The sequence below is a fragment of the Urocitellus parryii genome, chromosome 3, assembly GCF_045843805.1.
Source record: "Urocitellus parryii isolate mUroPar1 chromosome 3, mUroPar1.hap1, whole genome shotgun sequence".
In the NCBI taxonomy this organism is placed as follows: Eukaryota; Metazoa; Chordata; class Mammalia; order Rodentia; family Sciuridae; genus Urocitellus; species Urocitellus parryii.
Genome location: NC_135533.1, coordinates 156,006,680 through 156,025,910, shown reverse-complemented (window position 1 = coordinate 156,025,910; position 19,231 = coordinate 156,006,680). Strand labels below are relative to the sequence as shown.

The 19,231-nt window shown below is 37.7% G+C and overlaps 1 protein-coding gene across 4 annotated transcripts in view; it reads right to left on the bottom strand.

The window, feature by feature from the left end:
• LOC113191791 (tubulin alpha-3 chain) overlaps positions 1-19,231 on the bottom strand; it is a 31,400-nt gene that overhangs the window by 8,446 nt on the left and 3,723 nt on the right. Inside the window, exons 2-5 of one of the 4 annotated variants that reach the window (XM_077796150.1) lie at positions 17,141-17,299; positions 13,256-13,471; positions 12,186-12,241; positions 9,832-10,143 (exon numbers count right to left, since the gene is read on the bottom strand). In XM_077796150.1, coding sequence (XP_077652276.1) covers positions 9,832-9,834 — 3 coding nt within the window. In that variant the 5' untranslated portion in view covers positions 9,835-10,143; positions 12,186-12,241; positions 13,256-13,471; positions 17,141-17,299. The remainder of the gene's footprint in view (positions 1-9,831; positions 10,144-12,185; positions 12,242-13,255; positions 13,472-17,140; positions 17,300-19,231) is intronic. The other 3 variants (XM_077796151.1, XM_077796152.1, XM_077796153.1) reach the window with 3 other exon arrangements.

The window sequence follows — 19,231 nt, the reverse complement described above, 5'->3', positions numbered from 1 at the left end:
GGGCACTCTTGTTCATTGCTGGTGGGACTGCAAATTGGTGCAGCCAATTTGGAAAGCAGTATGGAGATTTCTTGGAAAGCTGGGAATGGAACCACCATTTGACCCAGCTATTCCCCTTCTCGGTCTATTCCCTAAAGACCTAATAAGAGCATGCTACAGGGACACTGCTACATCGATGTTCATAGCAGCACAATTCACGATAGCAAGATTGTGGAATCAGCCTAGATGCCCTTCAATAGATGAATGGATTAAAAAAATGTGGCATTTATACACAATGGAGTATTACTCTGCATTTAAAAATGACAAAATCATAGAATTTGGAGGGAAATGGATGGCATTAGAGCAGATTATGCTAAGTGAAGCTAGTCAATCTTTAAAAAACAAATACCAAATGACTCCTCTGATATAAGGGGAGGAAACAAGGACAGGGTAGGGACGAAGAGCTTGAGACGAAGATTTTCATTAACAGGGTTGAGAGGTGGGAGGGAAAGGAAACGAGAAGGGGAATCGCATGGAAATGGAAGGCGATCCTCAGGGTTATACAAAATGACATATAAGAGGAAAGGAGGGGTAAGACAAGATAATTCAAATGGAAGAAGTGATTTACAGTAGAAGGGGTAGAGAGAGAAAAGGGGAGGGGAGGGGGGATAGTAGAGAATAATACAGACAGCAGAATACATCAGACACTAGAAAGGCAATATGTCAATCAATGGAAGGGTAACTGATGTGATACAGCAATCTGTATACGGGATAAAATTGGGAGTTCATAACTCATTTGAATCAAACTGTGAAATATGATGTATGAGGAACTATGTAATGTTTTGAACGACCAACAATAAAAAAAAAAAAAGAAAATGTGGTACATGTACATAATGGAATATTACTCAGCCATAAAGAAGAATGAAATTATGGCATTTGCCAGTTAGTAGATGGAACTGGGGACTATCATGCTAAGTGAAATAAGCCAGTCCAAACAAACAACAAAAAAAAGGCTGAATGTTCTCTCTGACATGTGGATGGTGACACATAATAAGGTGGGGGGAGAACAGAAATTCAGTGGATTAGACAAAGGGGATTGAAGAGGAGGGAGATGGGATGGGAATACGAAAGACAACATAATAAACCAGACATAACTTTCCTATGTTCATCTATGAATACATGACCAGTATAACTCCACATCATGTTCAACCACAAGAATGGGATCCTAATTAGAATAAGTTATACTCCATGTATATATGTCAAAATAACTCTGTCATGCTTATCTAAAAAGAACAAATAAAAAAATTTAAAAAATTTTTAAAAGGCACTGTTTCTTGGCATATTAATACACCTCCCCCACAAAATCTAAAACCCAATAATGCAAAATTTACAATATCTTGAATCCAATTTAAACCTCAGAGAAAATAAGAGAAAATCTGACTATAATGAAGAGAAAAATTCACTGATACAAACCCAGAAATGATATAGATGATAGAATTAGAGACTAGAGCATTAAAATAAATATTATATACCCATATGTTTAGGAAGGTAGAGGAAAAAGTGGTATAACAAGAGATACATTTAATATAAAAAACACACGAACTGATAATATCTAAAAAAATAGAGTCTGAAATAAAAAAAGATATCAAATGGGATTTACAGCAGATTACACACTTAAGAAGAAATTTGGAAATAGCGGTGATGGTTATACAACATGTGAATGTTCTTATCATCACTGAGTGGTACACATAAAAATGTTTAAAATGGAAAAATCTTATGTCATATGTACTTCACCACACTAACTTTTAAAATGAAAATAAAGCAATAAACTGGGCACAATGGCTTATGCCTATAATCCCAGCTACTTGGAAGATTGAGGAAGAAGGATTGCAAATTTGAGAGCAGAATTGTCAACTTAGTGAGACCTGGTCTCAAAATAAAAATAAAAAAGGGCTGGGCATGTAGCTCAGTGGTAGAGTATCCCCAGATTCAATCCACAGTACCACACACAAACAAATATATTAACAGTAAAAATAAATCATATTGATATATCCACACAGTTGAATTTAAAAATAATTATAGTAATGATTATGCAACAACAGAAGAGTTTTATTATTTCACTTATATAAAAATTCTAGAAAATAAGAAAAGCAGATTAAAGCAAATTTAAAGATTGGGAGGGCAGTAGGTGAAAAGGTTTGCAAAGAAGCATCATGAAATTTTGGGGGGTGATGGATATGCTCATTTTTTTCCCTTTATTTTATTTGTTTTTATGTGGTGCTAAGGATCAAACCCAGCACCTCGCACATGCTAGGCGAGCGTTCTACCTGCTGAGCCACAACCCCAGCCCTGCCCCCATATGCTCATTTAACATTTGTGGTAATGGTTTCATGGGTTATGAATATATTTTTAAAAAATTTTTAAATATTTATTTTCTAGTTATGGTTGGACACAATACCTTTATCTTATTTATTTATTTTTATGTGGTGCTGAGGATCGAACCCAGGCCCCCTTGCACATGTGGGCAAGTGCTCTACCACTGAGCCATAATCCTAGCCCATGAATATGTTAATATTATGTTAAATCTCATCAAATTATACTTTTTAAATGTGAACTTTACTTTTATGTTAATATACCTCCATAGAGCTGTTTAAAATGCAAAATAGAGGCTTTTGAAGATATTCAAAATCTGAGAGACTTAGAGACTTAATCATTAGCAGATCATACTACAAAAAAATGTTAAAGAAATCCCTTTAGGCAAAAAAAAAAAAAAAAAAAATACCAGAGGGAAAATTGGACCCATACAAAAGAATGAAGAACACTGAAACTGCTAAATATGTGGGCAAACATAAAAGACTTTTACCACATTTTTAAAATATAATTAAGGCAAAAATAATTATTTCTTGTGGGATTTACAAAGGTAAAATATGACAATAGCACAAAGGTCACAAAACGGGAAAAATCAAAGTAATCTGTGTAGACTATGATAAATTAAATATATGTGCTATCATTCCCAAAGCAAACACACACACACACAAAATAAATAAAACAAAGTGATACAGACAAGAAACTAATGAAGGAGATTTTTAAAAATCATAAAAATAATCAATTATTTAAGAAAGAGAAAGAAAAAAGAGAACAAATAAGATAAATAGAAAATAAATAGCAACCTGGTAGATGTAAGCCAAACCATTTGAATAATCATTAAATGTCTTTACAACTATAAACACCTAACTAAAAGATTCAGATAGATTAAAAAGCAAGACCAAGATGGATATGGGGTACCTGCCTGTAATCCCAGCTAATAGGGAGGCTGAGGCAGGAGAATCACAAGTTCAAGACCAGCCTGGACAATTTAGCAAGACCCTTCCTCAAAATAAAATATTTCAAAAGGTTTGAGGATGTAGCTCAATGGTTAAGTGCTGATATACTCAATCCCCAGTACTGGGCAAAAAAAAAAAAAAGACTAAACTATACACTAAAGACAAGAAACCCAGAGATAGGTTAAAAAGTAAAAAAGATACACCATTAGCATAGTCACTCTAGCTTTCCTTTGATTCAGTTTTAATGGAGTATCTTCTTTACTTTTTGACCTAACAACATAGTTTTTAAAGGGAAGAATTTTATCAGGGAAAAAGAAGGTCATAGTGAAAAGGGGGTCAATTCATCAAGAAAGTATGATAATTCTTTTTTGATGGGGGATACAGGGATTAAACTCAGGAGATAGGCCGAACCTGATCTTTTCTTAAAATTGGGAGCCATCTCGCCACAAAGCCATGAAAAGATAATTTCCACTTTACTATAAATTACTGCAAATTCTGAACCTGCTTGGAATGCCTGCCCATGCCTTGATCTCACCCATGCCTGGCTCTCTGACCAGATAGCAGCCCTCTCTGAAACTTTAGTGACACCTCACAAATCTTGGCCTTCCCTGGCCAGATAACGACCTTCTCTAAGGCTCTAATGATCTACATAAATTCTGATGTCGGGGTCAGCAAAAAAATGTAAACTACCATTTGTGTTATGCTTGTCAGAGTTCTGTTATCTGTAACCCCCTCCCCTTTGTGTAACTTTCTGGGCTATAAAGCTGGGCTGCAGGAAAGCCGCAGCTGCTGTCTTGTTCCCGAGGTTTTGGGTGGGAGAGGCAGCCCGGCCATCGAAATAATAAGCTTGCTTTAATTTGATTTTAATTGGAGTCAGTGGTCTTTTCTTGCATCCTAGTCTAACACAGGGGCACTCAACCACTGAACCACATCACCATTTTGTATTTTATTTAAAGACAGGGTCTCACTGAGTTGCTTAGTACCTCGATGTTGATGAGGCTGGCTTTGAACTCATGATCCCCCTGCCTCAGCTTTCCAAACTGTTGGGATTACAGTAGTGCACTATCACATCTGGCAATAATTCTTAATGTTTATGCATTGCTATCTTTATAAATTTTTTTTTATCTTTATAAATTTTTAACACAGAATTTCAAATCATTCAAAGCAAAAACTGACAAAACTGAATGAAGAGGGCTGGGGTTGTTTTGTTGCTCAGTAGAATAACATTCGCCTAGCATGTTTGAGGCACTTGGTTCGATCCTAAGCACCACATAAAAATAAATTTTAAAATAAAGGTATTGTGTTCATCTACAACTAAAAATTTTTTTTAAAATTTGAATGAAGAAACATACAATCCATAATCAATTAAAGACTCTTGTATTCTTCTTTCAATAACCAACAGAACAAGTCACAAAAATCAGTAATGATATAAAAGATTTAGACAATGTCAACCACAATGACCTGACATTTATAGAACTCTCCACACTGCAAGAGCAGCAAAATATACATTTTAACTGCCTAGGGAAAATTTTCTAAAATAGATCATATTCTCAACTGGTCATAAATTTCAATACATTTTTTAAAAATCCAGATAAAACAAAATATGTTTCTGAATGTTAGAATTAGAAATCAATAACAAAGGTATCTGGATAATTCCCAAATGTTTAAAGCTAACAGTAAGGGAAATTTGCAAAGTATATGGAATGAAAATGAAGATATAACATCAAATTTTTGTGGGATGCAGCTTAAACAGAGCTTAGAAAGAAACTTACAAAAATACTAAAAAAAAAAAAAACTAAAAAAATTAAAAGGTCTAAAATCAGGGGCTAGGGCTGTAGCTTAGTGGTAAAGCACTTGCCTCGCATGTGTGAGGCACTGGGTTTGATCCTCAGCACCACATAAAAATAAATAAAGATACTGTGTGTTCATCTACAACTAAAAAAAAAAATACTTAAAAAGAAGTCTAAAATCCATGACACATACAACTCGTTCAGAAGAACAACATTTCCTATGAGGCCAGCATTACCTTAATACCAAAAATCAAAGAAAACTACAGATCAATGACTCGTAGACTCTCCTTTTATAAACCTAAAAATCAATGACTGAAGCTTCCATCTTAAGAAACTAGAAAAAAGAGAAAATACCTAAATTAAGCAGAAAAAAAAATAATAAAGAGCAAGAATAAAATTAAAAAAAAACAGAAAAATATTAGAATCAGTGACAGCAAAAGTTGGTACTTAGAACAGTCCAATGAAATTGATGAACTCCAAGCCCAACTGATCCAGAAAAGGCTTAGACAATTTACTAGAAATGGAATGAGAAAAAAAGATGGGCTGGGAATGTGGCTCAAGTGGTAATGCGCTCACCTGGCACGCGTGCGGGGTGCTAGGTTCGATCCTTAGCACCACATAAAGATGTTGTGTCCACCGAAAATTGAAAAATAAATATTAAAAAATTCTCTCTCTCTCAAAAAAAAGATGATTATTACTGATGCTGAGGTATTTCAAGATAAAGAAATATTGTAATTTTTTGTCAATAAATTCAACAACAAATGGAATGGACAAAAATCCTCGAACATTTTACCAAAGCCACTCAGAAGGGATAGCAAGAATTAAAAAAAAAAACAAGCAGTGAAAATGGCCACATAAAGATCCAGATAGGGCTGGGGTTGTAGCTTAGTGGTAGAGCACTTGCTTATTAGCACATATAGGGCATTGGGTTCGATTCTCAACACCACATAAAAATAAGATAAAGGTATTATATTCATTAAGAAAATCCAGATAATTTTAAAGAAGTGTATTATTGTCCCCTCATGTAACTATGATCACATCATGGCTCAGAAATTTCAAACTATCAGTTGTTTCAAAGCTCCTAACCCAGGAGTGGGTTTGTCTCTTTGTCTTTAAGCTCCTTGTAAAGCCTAGAAATTCTGCTTCTTCTTAGTACACTTAAGACAAATGGTTAAGACACAACTGATAGTTTAAGGTTTTTTGTTTTGTTTGTTACTGGGGATTTAACACAGCTACAACCTCAGCCCTTTTATTTATGTAGTTTTCATTTTGAGATAGGGTTTCATTAAGTTGCAGAGGAAGTCCTTAACTTTCCACCTCCTACCTCAGCCACCCAGATAGCTAAGATTACTGGCACGTACTAGGCCAGATAATCAATTTGTGATGAGACACTAGAATGCATAAGTAGGGTTTTGAGCAATTTCTGTTACTGGCATTTCCTTTATCACAAACCTTTCTAACACAAAGGAAAAGTGCCTAACATGTTTTCTCACAGATCAGCTCTTTGGGTTTATACTCACCACCTCCCACCACAAAAAAATTCTAATTAAATAATTCAACTAAGTACTACACACTTTTTTCTTTTTTGTCATACTGAGGACTAAACCTAGGCAAGCATTCTACCACTAAGCTACATCCCCAGGCCACTATGAACTTTTGAAATCATATTAAGCATTTCAACTTGACTGTATCATACAACAACGGCTGAATAGCTTTTTTGTAAGTGTATTAATTAATTGATCAATCATCATGTTGGTTGTCCTTTTTTGCTCATGTGTGATGCCATGGATGGAACCCAGGGACTCATGCATGCTAGGCAAGCACTCTACCACTACGCCTGTCTGTATCTATCTATCTATCTCTCTATCTCTCTCTCTCTCTTCTCAAACAAAGCCTTTGCTAAAAATAATAGCTCCTACAATGGTAAAATGCACATATTTCTTCTATTCCTGAAGCTTCTTTTTTACTTACTGGATGATAGAGGTATTTTCCTTTTAGAATAATTCACCTTTAAATTGGGTGTGGTGGGGCACACCTATAATCCCATCGGCTCAGAACTTGAGGCAGGAGGATTGCAAGTTCAAGGCCAGCCTCAGCAATTTAGAGAGGTCCTAACAAACTCAGTGAGACCCAGTCTTAAAGTTAAAATTTTTAAACAAGGGATGGGGATGTAGCTTAGTGTACCTCTGGGTTCAATCCCTAGTAGACAAAAAAGTTCACCTTTAAAAGTTAAGAAGCTCTGTCCATAAGAGAATAAAAACCTCAAAACCAACTTTAAAAAATTTTTTTAGTTGTAGGTGAACACACAGTTATCTTTTGTTTTTATGTGGTGCTAAGGTTCTAACCCACTTGCGAGGCAAATGCTTTACCATTGAGTTACAGCCCCAGTCCTCAAAACCAACTTTTATAGAGACAAAATGTCAAGATTAGTCATATTTTTTATATAATCATATGTTTTTATAAAGTTTTAAAGCCATCAAACTTTATAAATTTTGTTGGACATGGTGGTGTACACCTGAAATTCTAGCGACTCTGGAGGTTGAGGGAAGAGGATCACAAGTTTAAAGCCAGTCTAGGCAATTTAGCAAGACTCTGTCTCAAAACAAAAAATTTTTTAAATGGATGGGGATGTAGCTCAGTGATATAGTGCTTGCCTACATATGCAAGGCCCTGGGTTCAATCCTTAGCACACACAAAAAAGAAAAAACTTCATAAATATTAATTTGAAGAGGAAATTGAGGCTGAAATGACTGGCTATCAGCCTCAGTTAATTGGAGAAAATTAAAACTGGACTGTGTCAATTTCTGTAGAACAGTCTTTCTGGTGTTTCTCCACATAAGACCATTTTTTGTGTGCCATTTGTTTGTTTTATTTATTCATTCATTCATTCCAGGAATTGAAGCCAGAAGTGCTTTACCACAGAGCTACATGCCTGGTTCTTTTTATTTTTTAGTTTTGAAACAGTATCTTGCTAAGGTGCTGAGGCTGATCTCTATTTGTGATCTTACTGTTTCAGCCTCTGGTGTAGCTGTTATTACAGGCATGTGCCATCACATCTGGTGGTTGTGTGCCACTTGTTTTAGGTGTGCACAAAGGTAGAGCTGTTGGTTGGGTTCTACTGATGTGTAATGTATTAATTAATGGATTATTTCAACAGTTACCTAGTAGGTATCTATGAGCTGGGAATATAAAAATGAACAGAAGCCTTCCCTTCTGTGGGAGAACAGGAGTTCTCATTTATTCTTTTTAAAATATATTTTGTAATTGTAGTTGGACACAATACCTTTATATATTTTATGTGGTGCTGAGGATTGAACCCAGTGATTCACCCATGCTAGGCAAGTGCTGTACCACTGAGCCACAAACCCAGCCCCCTCTCATTTATTCTTGATGGAAAGGAATCTGACTACATCTACAAAATCACAGACATCTATTTCTGGAATCACACTCCACCTACATTAGAGTACAGGTAACTCCCTGCAGCTTTCTGTGTAAAATGATTAGAAATTACCCAAAGATCCAGTGAAACAGGACAGGATGAATAAACCACAGGGCTGGGGTTGTGGCTCAGCGGTAGAGCGCTGGCCTCACAGGTGCGAGACTCTGAGTTCAATCCTCAGCAACACATAAAAATAAATAAGTGGGGGCTAGGGTTGTGGCTCAGTGGTGGAGCACACGCCTCCCACGAGCGGGACCCTGGGTTCGATCCTCAGCAACACATAAAAATAAATAAGTGGAAATAAAGGTACTGTGTCCAACTTCAACTAATAAAATAAATATTTAAAATAAATAAATAAATAAGTGAAGTAAAGGTTTGTGTCCAACTACAAAAAATACATAAATACTTAAAAATAAAATAAACTACACATTAAGGTATAGCCACACAGAGAATATTATGCCACAGTAAACGGTGCAGATTTTTTTCAGTTTTTTTTTTTTTTCCCTGATACTGGGGATTGAACCTAGCATTGTTCTATCACTGACCTACATCCCTAACTCCTTTCATTTTTTTATTTTGAAATGGGATCCTTAGATCGCTAGATTGCCCAGGCTGGCCTCCTGCCTCAGCCTCCTGAGTTGCTCTGATTACAATACCGCACCTGGCTAACAATGCAGATCTTCATACGCCAATTCGGAGAAAGCCTACTGGGGCTTTCACTATGTTGCTCAGGTTGTTCTCAAATTTTTAGGCTCAAGTGATTCTCCTGCCTCAGCCTCCCAAGTAGCTGGGACTACAGGCATTCACCACTGCACCAGCAGACTTTTTTTTGCAAGAGGAAAAAGCAAAGTTACCTCTAGTACAAAAAAAGGGAGACGAGAATAACCATATCTATTCCCGTTTGTTTGGTTCTGCATTTTTTTTAAACTGGAAGTATAAACAACAAAACTCTAATGGAGGTTTTTTTCCATTATTCTTTCGTAAAGACGTTGTAAATACTACCTGTATTTGTAAATGCCCTCGTGAGGAGCTCATAGCTTTACGGGCAACTCTGTTAGGAAAGGAAAGGTTGGGAAGCTTTCTTGGTTGCTGCCTGGCGAGCCTGGGAAAGGCAGAGGGCAGTGGGCACAGGCCGTTGTATGTTCAGGTACAGCCCGAAATCCATGCTCCTCGGGCAAGAGCCAGCGCGGCCTCCCAGGGGCAGTCCTCAGTGGCCTCGCCACTGCTCAGATTCACTCTGGTCTCCCACATCACAGATGTCCCTCCCAAGCCATCCCATACCCTCCAGCCGAGTACTTACCATGATAACTTCCTCCTAGCAGCACGTTGCCTTCTCACCTTCTCTCAGTTCAACGCTCCACGCTCAACTGCCGACTGCCACGCAGTATGCCAGGTCCTGATTGGCTCATCATCTGCATGACTGCCATTGGCTCCAACAGCTCCAGGGCGGGGCCGCGGGCTGAGCCCCCAATCGTGATGGGCCATCTTCCTTGAATGGCAAAGCAATCCTTCTGATTGGTCTTCACTTTAGGCGGGAAATCCTACTGCATCATTGGCGAGGAGAGGTGGGCCTGGGCTTGCGGTGTTGATGCCACCGGACCAAGAAGGAACTCTGCTTAGGGGAGAGGGACATATTACAGTTGCGTATTCCACACGAACCCTATCTGTTCTTCTGCAAAAATCCGCCTCTACCAAGCTTTACTGGGCGTCCGGATTACAAAGTGGATATCTAATAAAAGACTTTGCAGGCTCAGCTTTATGCAACTATACATAAGGACTACTTGGCAATCTGTTATAGGTGCTGATGATGTTATTAGTATAGTAGGCTGATAAGAATCTTAAGTCCCTATGCAACTCACTCTTGTTTGGTCACATGATCAACTGAACCCAGCATGCTCAGCCACATAGACCTTTTTAAATATTTTTTGGGGGGACAGGGTCTCACTAAGTTGCTCAGTAAATTGCTGAGGCTGACCTTGAACTTGCTATCCTCTGGAACATGTCTCAGCCTCCCAAGTCACTTGAATTACAGGCCACTGTGCCCAGCTTCGGTCATTTAAATAACTCTTATAATGAGTTTATTGAACTTAGTCATCATGAACATACAGATCTTCTCTTTTGGGGGTGGGAATATAGCTCAGTTGGTAGAGTGCTTGCTTCGCATGCACAAGGCCCTGGGTACAATCCCAGCAGCACACACACAAAAGAATCTCTCTTTCTCTTTTGCTTTCTATTTTTTCAACTTTTATATCTTTTCAGTTCTATCTTATTTGAATCATTCTGTGTGTGTGTGTGTGTGTGTGTGTGTGTGTGTATTTGTTTTTTGGTTGTAGTTGGACACAATACCTTCATTTTATTTATTTATTTTTATGTGGTGCAGAGGATCGAACCCAGCATCTAACATGTGTTAGGCAAGTGCTCTATTGCTGAGCCATAACCCCAGCCCCCTGAAACAACTTTTTATTCACATATTTTTTTGGTACCAGGGATTGAACTCAGAAGTTAGTTACTTCTACTTTGTATCACTACTAATCATTGAAGAGATGCTCTCCCTCTTAAAGATTCTAAATTAAGGACTTGGGATGTATCTCAGTGATAGCATGCTTGCCTACCAAGTACAGATCTTAGTTTGAACAAGAGAGAGAGAGAGAGAGAGAGAGAGAGAGAGAGAGAGAGAGAGAGAGAGAGATTGGGCCAAAAATACAGAAAGAATTAGAGGTGATGAAGTTTGATTACAGAACCTCATGTAGTAGGAGGATATGTATGATACAGTAAAGCAAACTTGGTTGCATGTTCTTGGAGTCTGTCAGGCTTATCTTCTGGCTGTCAGCATTTACATAAATAACTTGTTTATCTTGGGCCTGGAGTTCAGGCTGGCATGCTTCCTGTAAATTTTACAGGGAAAAGGAAGCTAAAGTAGGCATCTGGGTGTTTAAAGGATATTTAGAGAAATTGGGAGGAAATTTTAGGAGTGAAAGTAATTTGCTAAAGAGATAAGACAAGATATTGACAAGACATTTGATCTAGAGGCCCAAATATCCAAAAGATCTTCTGGGGAGGTTAAGGACAAGCAATCAGAAGTAAAGGGCAACAAAGGTGGGCATAATAGGAGAATTTATAATGGATAAAAACTTAAACTTGTCTTCTATATCTAATTTTTGTTCTTTAATCTTGCTAAGGGACTCATAAAGCTAACTGTTAGAAATAACCAGATACCCCAAGAAATCAAACGTGTGCTCAAAAGAGAGTGGGTAAAGCAAACCTTTACTTCTGCCAGAATAGTATGTTACAGGAACCTGGTTAGCAAACCCTCCTGGGTGCACAATCCCCCTAGTTTATATACCTAATGCTAAACTGCCCTTCACCCTGATTGGAGAAAACAATGGAACAATCTACACAATTGGCTAATTTTAGAATTAGGGCAGGCAAAAGGGAAGAACTACTACAATTGGACCTAATTAAGGCTGAATACTATACTCTGAAAATGGACCCCTAGACTTTCTATTTCTCACATAACCATTATATATTCCTTTGTGTGCCTTTTAAAATTTGATCTTTCTATATGTACCAATAGGATAGATTTTTGGAATCAAGTGGTCTTAAAAAAAAAAAGAAAGAAAGAAAGAAAGAAAGCACTTGGGCCCGGGAATATACCTGAGTAGTAAAGCGTTTGCCTGGCATGTACAAGATCCTGAGTTTGATCCCCAGCACTGAAAAGAAAAGAAAGAGCAGGAAAAGAGGGAAGGAGGAAGGGAGACAGAGAAGGAGGAAGGAAGTGGGATGGGGTTGTAGCTCAGTGGTAAAGCATTTGCCTAGCACTGCAAAAAGAAAAAAAGAAAAGAAAAAAAAAAAGAAAAACAAACAAAAAACCCCACAATCTTTTAGATACAAAACTCTAAATCTTCAAATATATACTTACTTTGTGAGTCTTTTTATGACTTGAAACCAAGAGGCCTTCTATGGTTCAACAAACTATGGACACAAGTGCATTTCAAAGTGCAAAAGATGCAATCTGTTTTAAGATTCAAAATCTCCTCCAAAATAGGCTTAGATAGCAAAGGCCCTCATTGTTAACAAGGCAAGGAAGATTGGAGATAATTAAGACAAACTCCCCTGAGAACTGATACCTTTGGACAAAGAGACCCTTTGTGTTACTGATTCCAGCTGGCTAGCTGCCTGGTACCAGCATGACAAACTGCACCCCTTAGCTGGTGAAGACCAGAATGATTATGTGTTTTGGTCACAAAGTCAAGATCTCAAGACATAAAACAAAAGGAGAATCTTATCTTTTCCTGCTCATGATATAAACCACACAGAAGATAAAGACAAAAGAAACAAAGGGGATTCCTGGGAGGCTATGGATCAATAAGCAATGGGTACTCAGAACCAAATTCACAGAGCAAAAATTAAAAAAATTCATTCCTTTTTAAATTTATTTTTTACATACATGACAATAGTGGAATGTATTACACTCATTTACAGCACAAGTTTTCGTAACTCTGTATATAAAGATGTTCACTCCAAATTAGAATTCATTCTTTTAAAAAATATTTTTCAATTGTCAATGGATCTTTATTTTAGTTATTTATATGAGGTGCCTCACACATGCTAGGAAGGTGTTCTACCACTGGGCTACAACCCCAGCCCAAAGAGTTCATTCTTACAAATATTTTTTTCCTGGCAAAACTAATTTGGAAAGGAAAAGACAAGGAAAAAAAATTTACCTTCCTCTCACAATCAGGCATTCCAGAATGAACTCCAGTAGTGCTCACTTTAATAAGAATTTCTACCTTTTTCTGGCTTTGGCAGTTTTTCCAGGATCCTATCTGCAGTCTCCAGAGCAAATGGGAACACTCCAGACTTTTAGGATCCTATTCTCTTGCCAGAAACTGTAGGGACAGTAAAACTCTAATTCCATCTTCTTGGGGTCTCTTATGGGCCTGAGAATTAAATTGACATGAGACAGATTAACAGGAGAGGAGTGTACCAAATTATTTGATACCAGTTTTACATGGCCCAGGAGCCCTCATATGAAAATGAAGACTCAAAGAAGCAATTACTTATATACTGAATTGGTCAAAGAATAGTAAGTTGTGAAGAGGCAGCTCAATTATGTGGGGATACTTAAAAGATAGGGCTATTTTTAACAAAGTCTGTGTAGAATTCTCTCATCTCAATTTCTCAAACTCAAGGTTAAGGATGTTGTATTTTTCACATGGGCATTTAATCTGATCCTAAGAAATAACATGAAGATCAGGGTTATCCTGCACCTGCTGTTTTTTCAGATGCTTTTTTTTTAGACATATATGACAGTAGAGTGCATTTTGACATATTCTACATACATGGAGTACAACCCATTCTAATTATGATCCCATTCTGGTTGATCCCATTCTGGTTGTACATAATGTGGAATTACACTGGCTATGTATTCATATATGAGCAAAGGAAAGTTATGTCTGATTCATTCTACTGTTTTTCCTATTCCCATCTCCCCTTCCTTCCCTTCATTCCCCTTTGTCTAATCCACTGAATTTACATTCTTTCTCCTCCCCTACCTTATTATATTTTAGCATCTGCATATCAGAGAGAACATTTGGCCATTGGTTGCTTTTTTGTTTGTTTGTTTGTTTGGTACCAGGGATTGAACCCAGGGGCACTTAACAACTGATTCACATCCCCAGCCCATTTTTGTATTTTATTTAGAGACAGGGTCTTACTGAGTTGCTTAGTGCCTCATTAAGTTGCTGAGGGGCTTTGAACTCCCAATCCTCCTGCCTCAGCCTTCCGGGCCACTGGGATTACAGGTGTGTGCCGCTGTGCCTGGTTGGTTTTGGGGGACTGGCTTATTTCACTTATCATGATATTCTCCAGTTCTATCCATTTACTGACAAATGCCATAATTTCATTTTTCTTTATGGCAGAATAATATTCCATTATGTATATATACCACATTTTCTTTATATATTCATCTGTTGAGGGGCACCTAGGTTGGTTCCATAGTTTGGCTACTGTAAATTGAGCTGCTATAAACATTGTTGTGACTGCGTCACTGTAGTATGTTTTCAAGTGCTTTTAAGTTAACTAGTCAACAGGCTATAGTGATAAATGATAAAATGATAAAATGATAATGATAAATGATAAATTTTCTTCTCCATAGAAGAAAAGCACCACTTTGCTTAGTTACTTGAAGTATTAATGTAAACGAATTGGAATTTTCATGCAGAAGAAAGGACCAAAAGGAGACAAATATAAAGACCATAGAAATAGCTATTTATTTGTGTATTTATTTATTTCCTTGCAGATCTTGGGATAGAAGATAGGGCCTCATGCATGCTAGGAAAGTGTTCTACCACTGAGCTATACTCCCAGCCCTTTTTATTTTTATTTTGAGACAAGGTATTGCTCAGCTGCCCAGGCTGGCCTTGAACTTGAGTTCTTCCTGCCTCAATCCCAAATTGACCAGATTACAGGTATATGTCACTGTGCCCAGTTTTACCAAGCAGTTAACATATGAACCTTTGTGGGAGAATTATCCAAACTATAGAATGAGTTTTTATGCATTATGATTAACAGTGCTATGAAAATTTGCATACAAGTTTTGTATGAACATGTATTTTTACTTCTTTTGGATATACATCCCTGGAAGCAAATGACTGTATAATAAAGAATCTTAATGTTTAAAAATTTGAAGAACTACCCAACTCTTCCAAAACAGCTGCATTCCCCTCAGTAGAGTATGAAGTTTCCAACAATTCCATTTTGTCTCCAACACTTATTATCTGACTTTGTTACTCTAGCTATCTTAATATTCACTACTAAGTGGTGTGTCATTGTGGGAGATTTGTGTTTCCCTAATAACTAATGATGTCAAGAGTTTTTCTATGCTTATTAGATATTTGTATATTTTCTTGGGAGAAATGTTTCCTTCAGATCCTTTACCCACTTTTAAATTGTACTGTTTATCTTTTTGTTGCTTAATCTGAGTTCTTTACATATTCTGGGATACGATCACCCTATCAGATATATTATTTGCAAACATTTTCTCCTGTTCTGTGCTTTATCCTTTCACTTTCTTTTTGCAAGGGTATTCTGGGTTGAACCCAGGGCTTCACGCCTTTTCATTTTCTCAGTGTTATACTTTGAAGCACACAAGTTTTCTATTTTGAAAAAGCTTAAGTTATCTCCACTTTTCTTTGGTTGTTTGAACTTTTGGCATCATATTTAAGAAATCATTGCCTAATCCAAGGTCATGGAGATTAAACCCTATTTTTTCCCTAAGACTTTTATAGTACTAGCTTCTATATTTAGGTATTAGATTTTTATTAATTTTTGTATGTGATAGGAAGTAGGGGATTCATTTGCATGTGTATAGTTTGTTGAAAAGACTACTCTTTCCCCTTCTCAAAAACCAGTTGTCAGGGCTGGGGTTGTGGCTCAGCGGTAGAGAGCTTGCCTCCAAAGTGTGAGACCCTGGGTTCGATCCTCAGCACCACATAAAAATAAATAAACAAAATAAAGATATTGTGCCCACATATAACTAAACAAATATTTTTTTAAAAAACTAAAAAAAAAAATCAATTGTTAGGGACTGGGATTGTAGTGCAGTGCACTTGCCCTGCATGTGTGAGGCACTGGGTTTGATCCTCAGCACCACATAAAAATAAATAAAGATACTGTATGTTCATCTACAACTTAAAAAAAAAAAAAAAAACTATTGTCTGGCTGAGCCCAGTGGTGCATGCCTGTACTCCCAGTGGCTCGGGAGGCTGAGGCAGGAGGATCATGAATCCAAAGCCAGCCTCAGCAAAAGCAAGGTGCTAAGCAACTTAGTGAGACCCTATCTCTAAATGAAATACAAAATAGGGCTTGGGATGTGGCTCAGTGGTTGAGTGCCCCTGAATTCAATCCCAGTACTGAAAAAAAGAAAAAAAATTGTTGGGGGATGGGGGGCTGTGGTTGTGGCTCAGTGGTAGAGTGCTTGCCTAGTATGTGTGAGGCACTAGTTTAATCCTCAGCACCACATAACAATGAATAAATAAATAAATAATAAATGTATTGTGTCCATCTACAACTAAATAAATTTTTTAAAAAATCAATTGTCAGGGCTGGGGGTGTAGCTCAGTGGGAGAGCACTTGCCTAGCACATGTAAGGCACTGGGTTTAGTCCCCAGCACCACATAAAAATAAATAAACAAAATAAAGGTATTGTGTCCATCTACAACTAAAAAAATATTTTTAAAAATCAATTGTCCAAGCCAGACATGGTGGCGCACGCTATAATCTCAACAGCTCGGGAGGCTGAGGCAGGAAGATCGTGAGTTCAAAGCCAGTCTCAGCAAAATTGAGGTGCTAAGCAACTCAGTGAGACCCTGTCTCTAGGTAAAATACAAAATAGGGCTGGGGATGTGGCTCAGTGGTCCAGTGCCCCCGAGTTCAATCCCCGGTACAAATAAAAAAAAAAATCAATTGTCCATCAAGAGAATGAGAAGGCAAGCCACAGACTGAGAGAAAATATTTGCAAAAGTCACCTCTGATAAAGGACTATTATCCAAAATATACAAAGAATATACAAAGAATTCTTTAAACTTGACAGTAAGAAAATGAACAACCTATCAAGCCAGGCATGGTGGCATACTTCTGTAATCTCAGCAATTTGGGAAGCTGAAACAGGAGGATCAGAAGTTTGAGCCCAGCTTGGATAACTTGGAGAGTACTTGTTTCAAAAAACAAACAAAAAATGCTGGGGATGTAGCACAGTGCTTGAACCCCTGGGTTTAATCCCCAGCAGCACGTAGAAAGAGAGAGAGAGAGAAGAGACAGAGAAAGGGAAGGAAGGAAGGAAGGTAGGAAGGAAGGAAGGGGGGAAAGGAGAAAAGAAAAATAAATGAACAACTATTATAAATTGAGCAAAAACAAAAGATCTGAATAGAAGTCTCACCAAAGAACACACACAGTAGCAAATAAACATATGAAAAGATGCTCAACACTACATTTCATTAGGAAAATGCAAAATAAAACAATAATGAGATGCTATCATATACCATATGCCTATGAGAATGACCAAAATCCAGAACACTGATAATACCAAATGCTGGTGTGGATATGGAGCAACAGGAATTCATTGGTGGTGGCAATGCAAGGTGGTACAGACACTCTGGAAGACATTTTGGTAGTTTCTTAGAAATTAAGCATACTTGGGCTGGGGATGTGGCTCAAGTGGTAGCGTGCTCGCCTACCATAGGTAAGGCACTGGGTTCGATTCTCAGCACCACATAAAAATAAAATAAAGATGTCGTGTCCACCTAAAAAACTAAAAAATAAATATAAAAAAAGAAAATTAAGCATACTCTTTTTTTTAAAAAAAAGAGTATTTTATCTGTATTTCATTTGTATATATTTTTATGTGGTGCTGAGGATCAAACCCAGTGCCTCACACGTGCCAGGTAAGCATTCTACTATTGAGCCACAACCCCAGCACTAAACATGCTCTCAATATAAATCTAGCAATCATTCTTGTTATTCACCCAAATTAGTTGAAAACATGTCCACACAAAAGCCTGCACATGAATGTTTATAGCAGCATTATTCATAATTGTCAAAATCTGAAGACAATTGAATATGTCCTTCAGTAGATGAATGGGTAAATAAATTATAGTACATCCAGATCATTAAATATTAGTCAATATTATATAGAAATGAACTATCAAGCTATAAAAAGGCATGAAAGACTTTTTTTTTGTACCAGGGATTGAACTCAGGGGCCATTCAACCACTGAGTCACATCCCCAGCCCTGTTTTGTATTTTATTTAGAGACAGGGTCTCACTGAGTAGCACCTTGATTTTGCTGAGGCTGGTTTTGAACTTGTGATCCTCCTGACTCAGCCGCCCTTTCGAGCAGCTGTGATTACAGGTGTGCACCACCATACTCAGCGCCCAGTCCTTTTTATTTTTTATTTTGAAACAGGGTTGTTGTTGGTGGCCTTGAACTTTCTTTAAAAAAATATATATATAGTGGTAGTTGGACACAATACCTTTATTTTATTTATTTATTTATTTTTATGTGGTGCTAAGGATTGAACCCAGAGCCTTGGCATGTGCTCTACCATTGAGCCCCAGCCCCAGCCCTTGGCCTTGAACTTTGGATCCTCCCATCTCAGCCTCCCAGTTTGGGGGATTACACATGTGTGCCACTGTGCCTTATGGCATGGAGGAATTTTTTTTTTTTTTTAGAGAGAGAGAGAATTTTTTTTTTTTTTATATTTATTTCTTAGTTCAACAACATCTTTGTTGGTATGTGGTGCTGAGGATCAAACCCGGGCCGCACGCATGCCAGACGAGCGCGCTACCGCCTGAGCCACATTCCCAGCCCAAGAATTTTTTTAATATTTATTTTTTATAATACTTTTTAGTTTTTCAGCAGACACAACATCTTTGTATGTGGTGCTGAGGATCGAACCCAGGCCGCACGAATGCCAGGCGAGCACGCTACCGCTTGAGCCACATCCCCAGCCTGGCATGGAGGAATTTTAAATGCCTGTTACTAAGTGGGGGAAAAAAAAGCCAATGTGAAGCCAGGCATGGTGGCACATGCCTGTAATCCCAGCAGCTGGGGAGGCTGAAACAGGAGAATCGCAAGTTCAAAGCCAGCCTCAGAAAAAAGCAAAGTGCTAGGCAACTCAGTGTGACCCTGTCTCTAAAT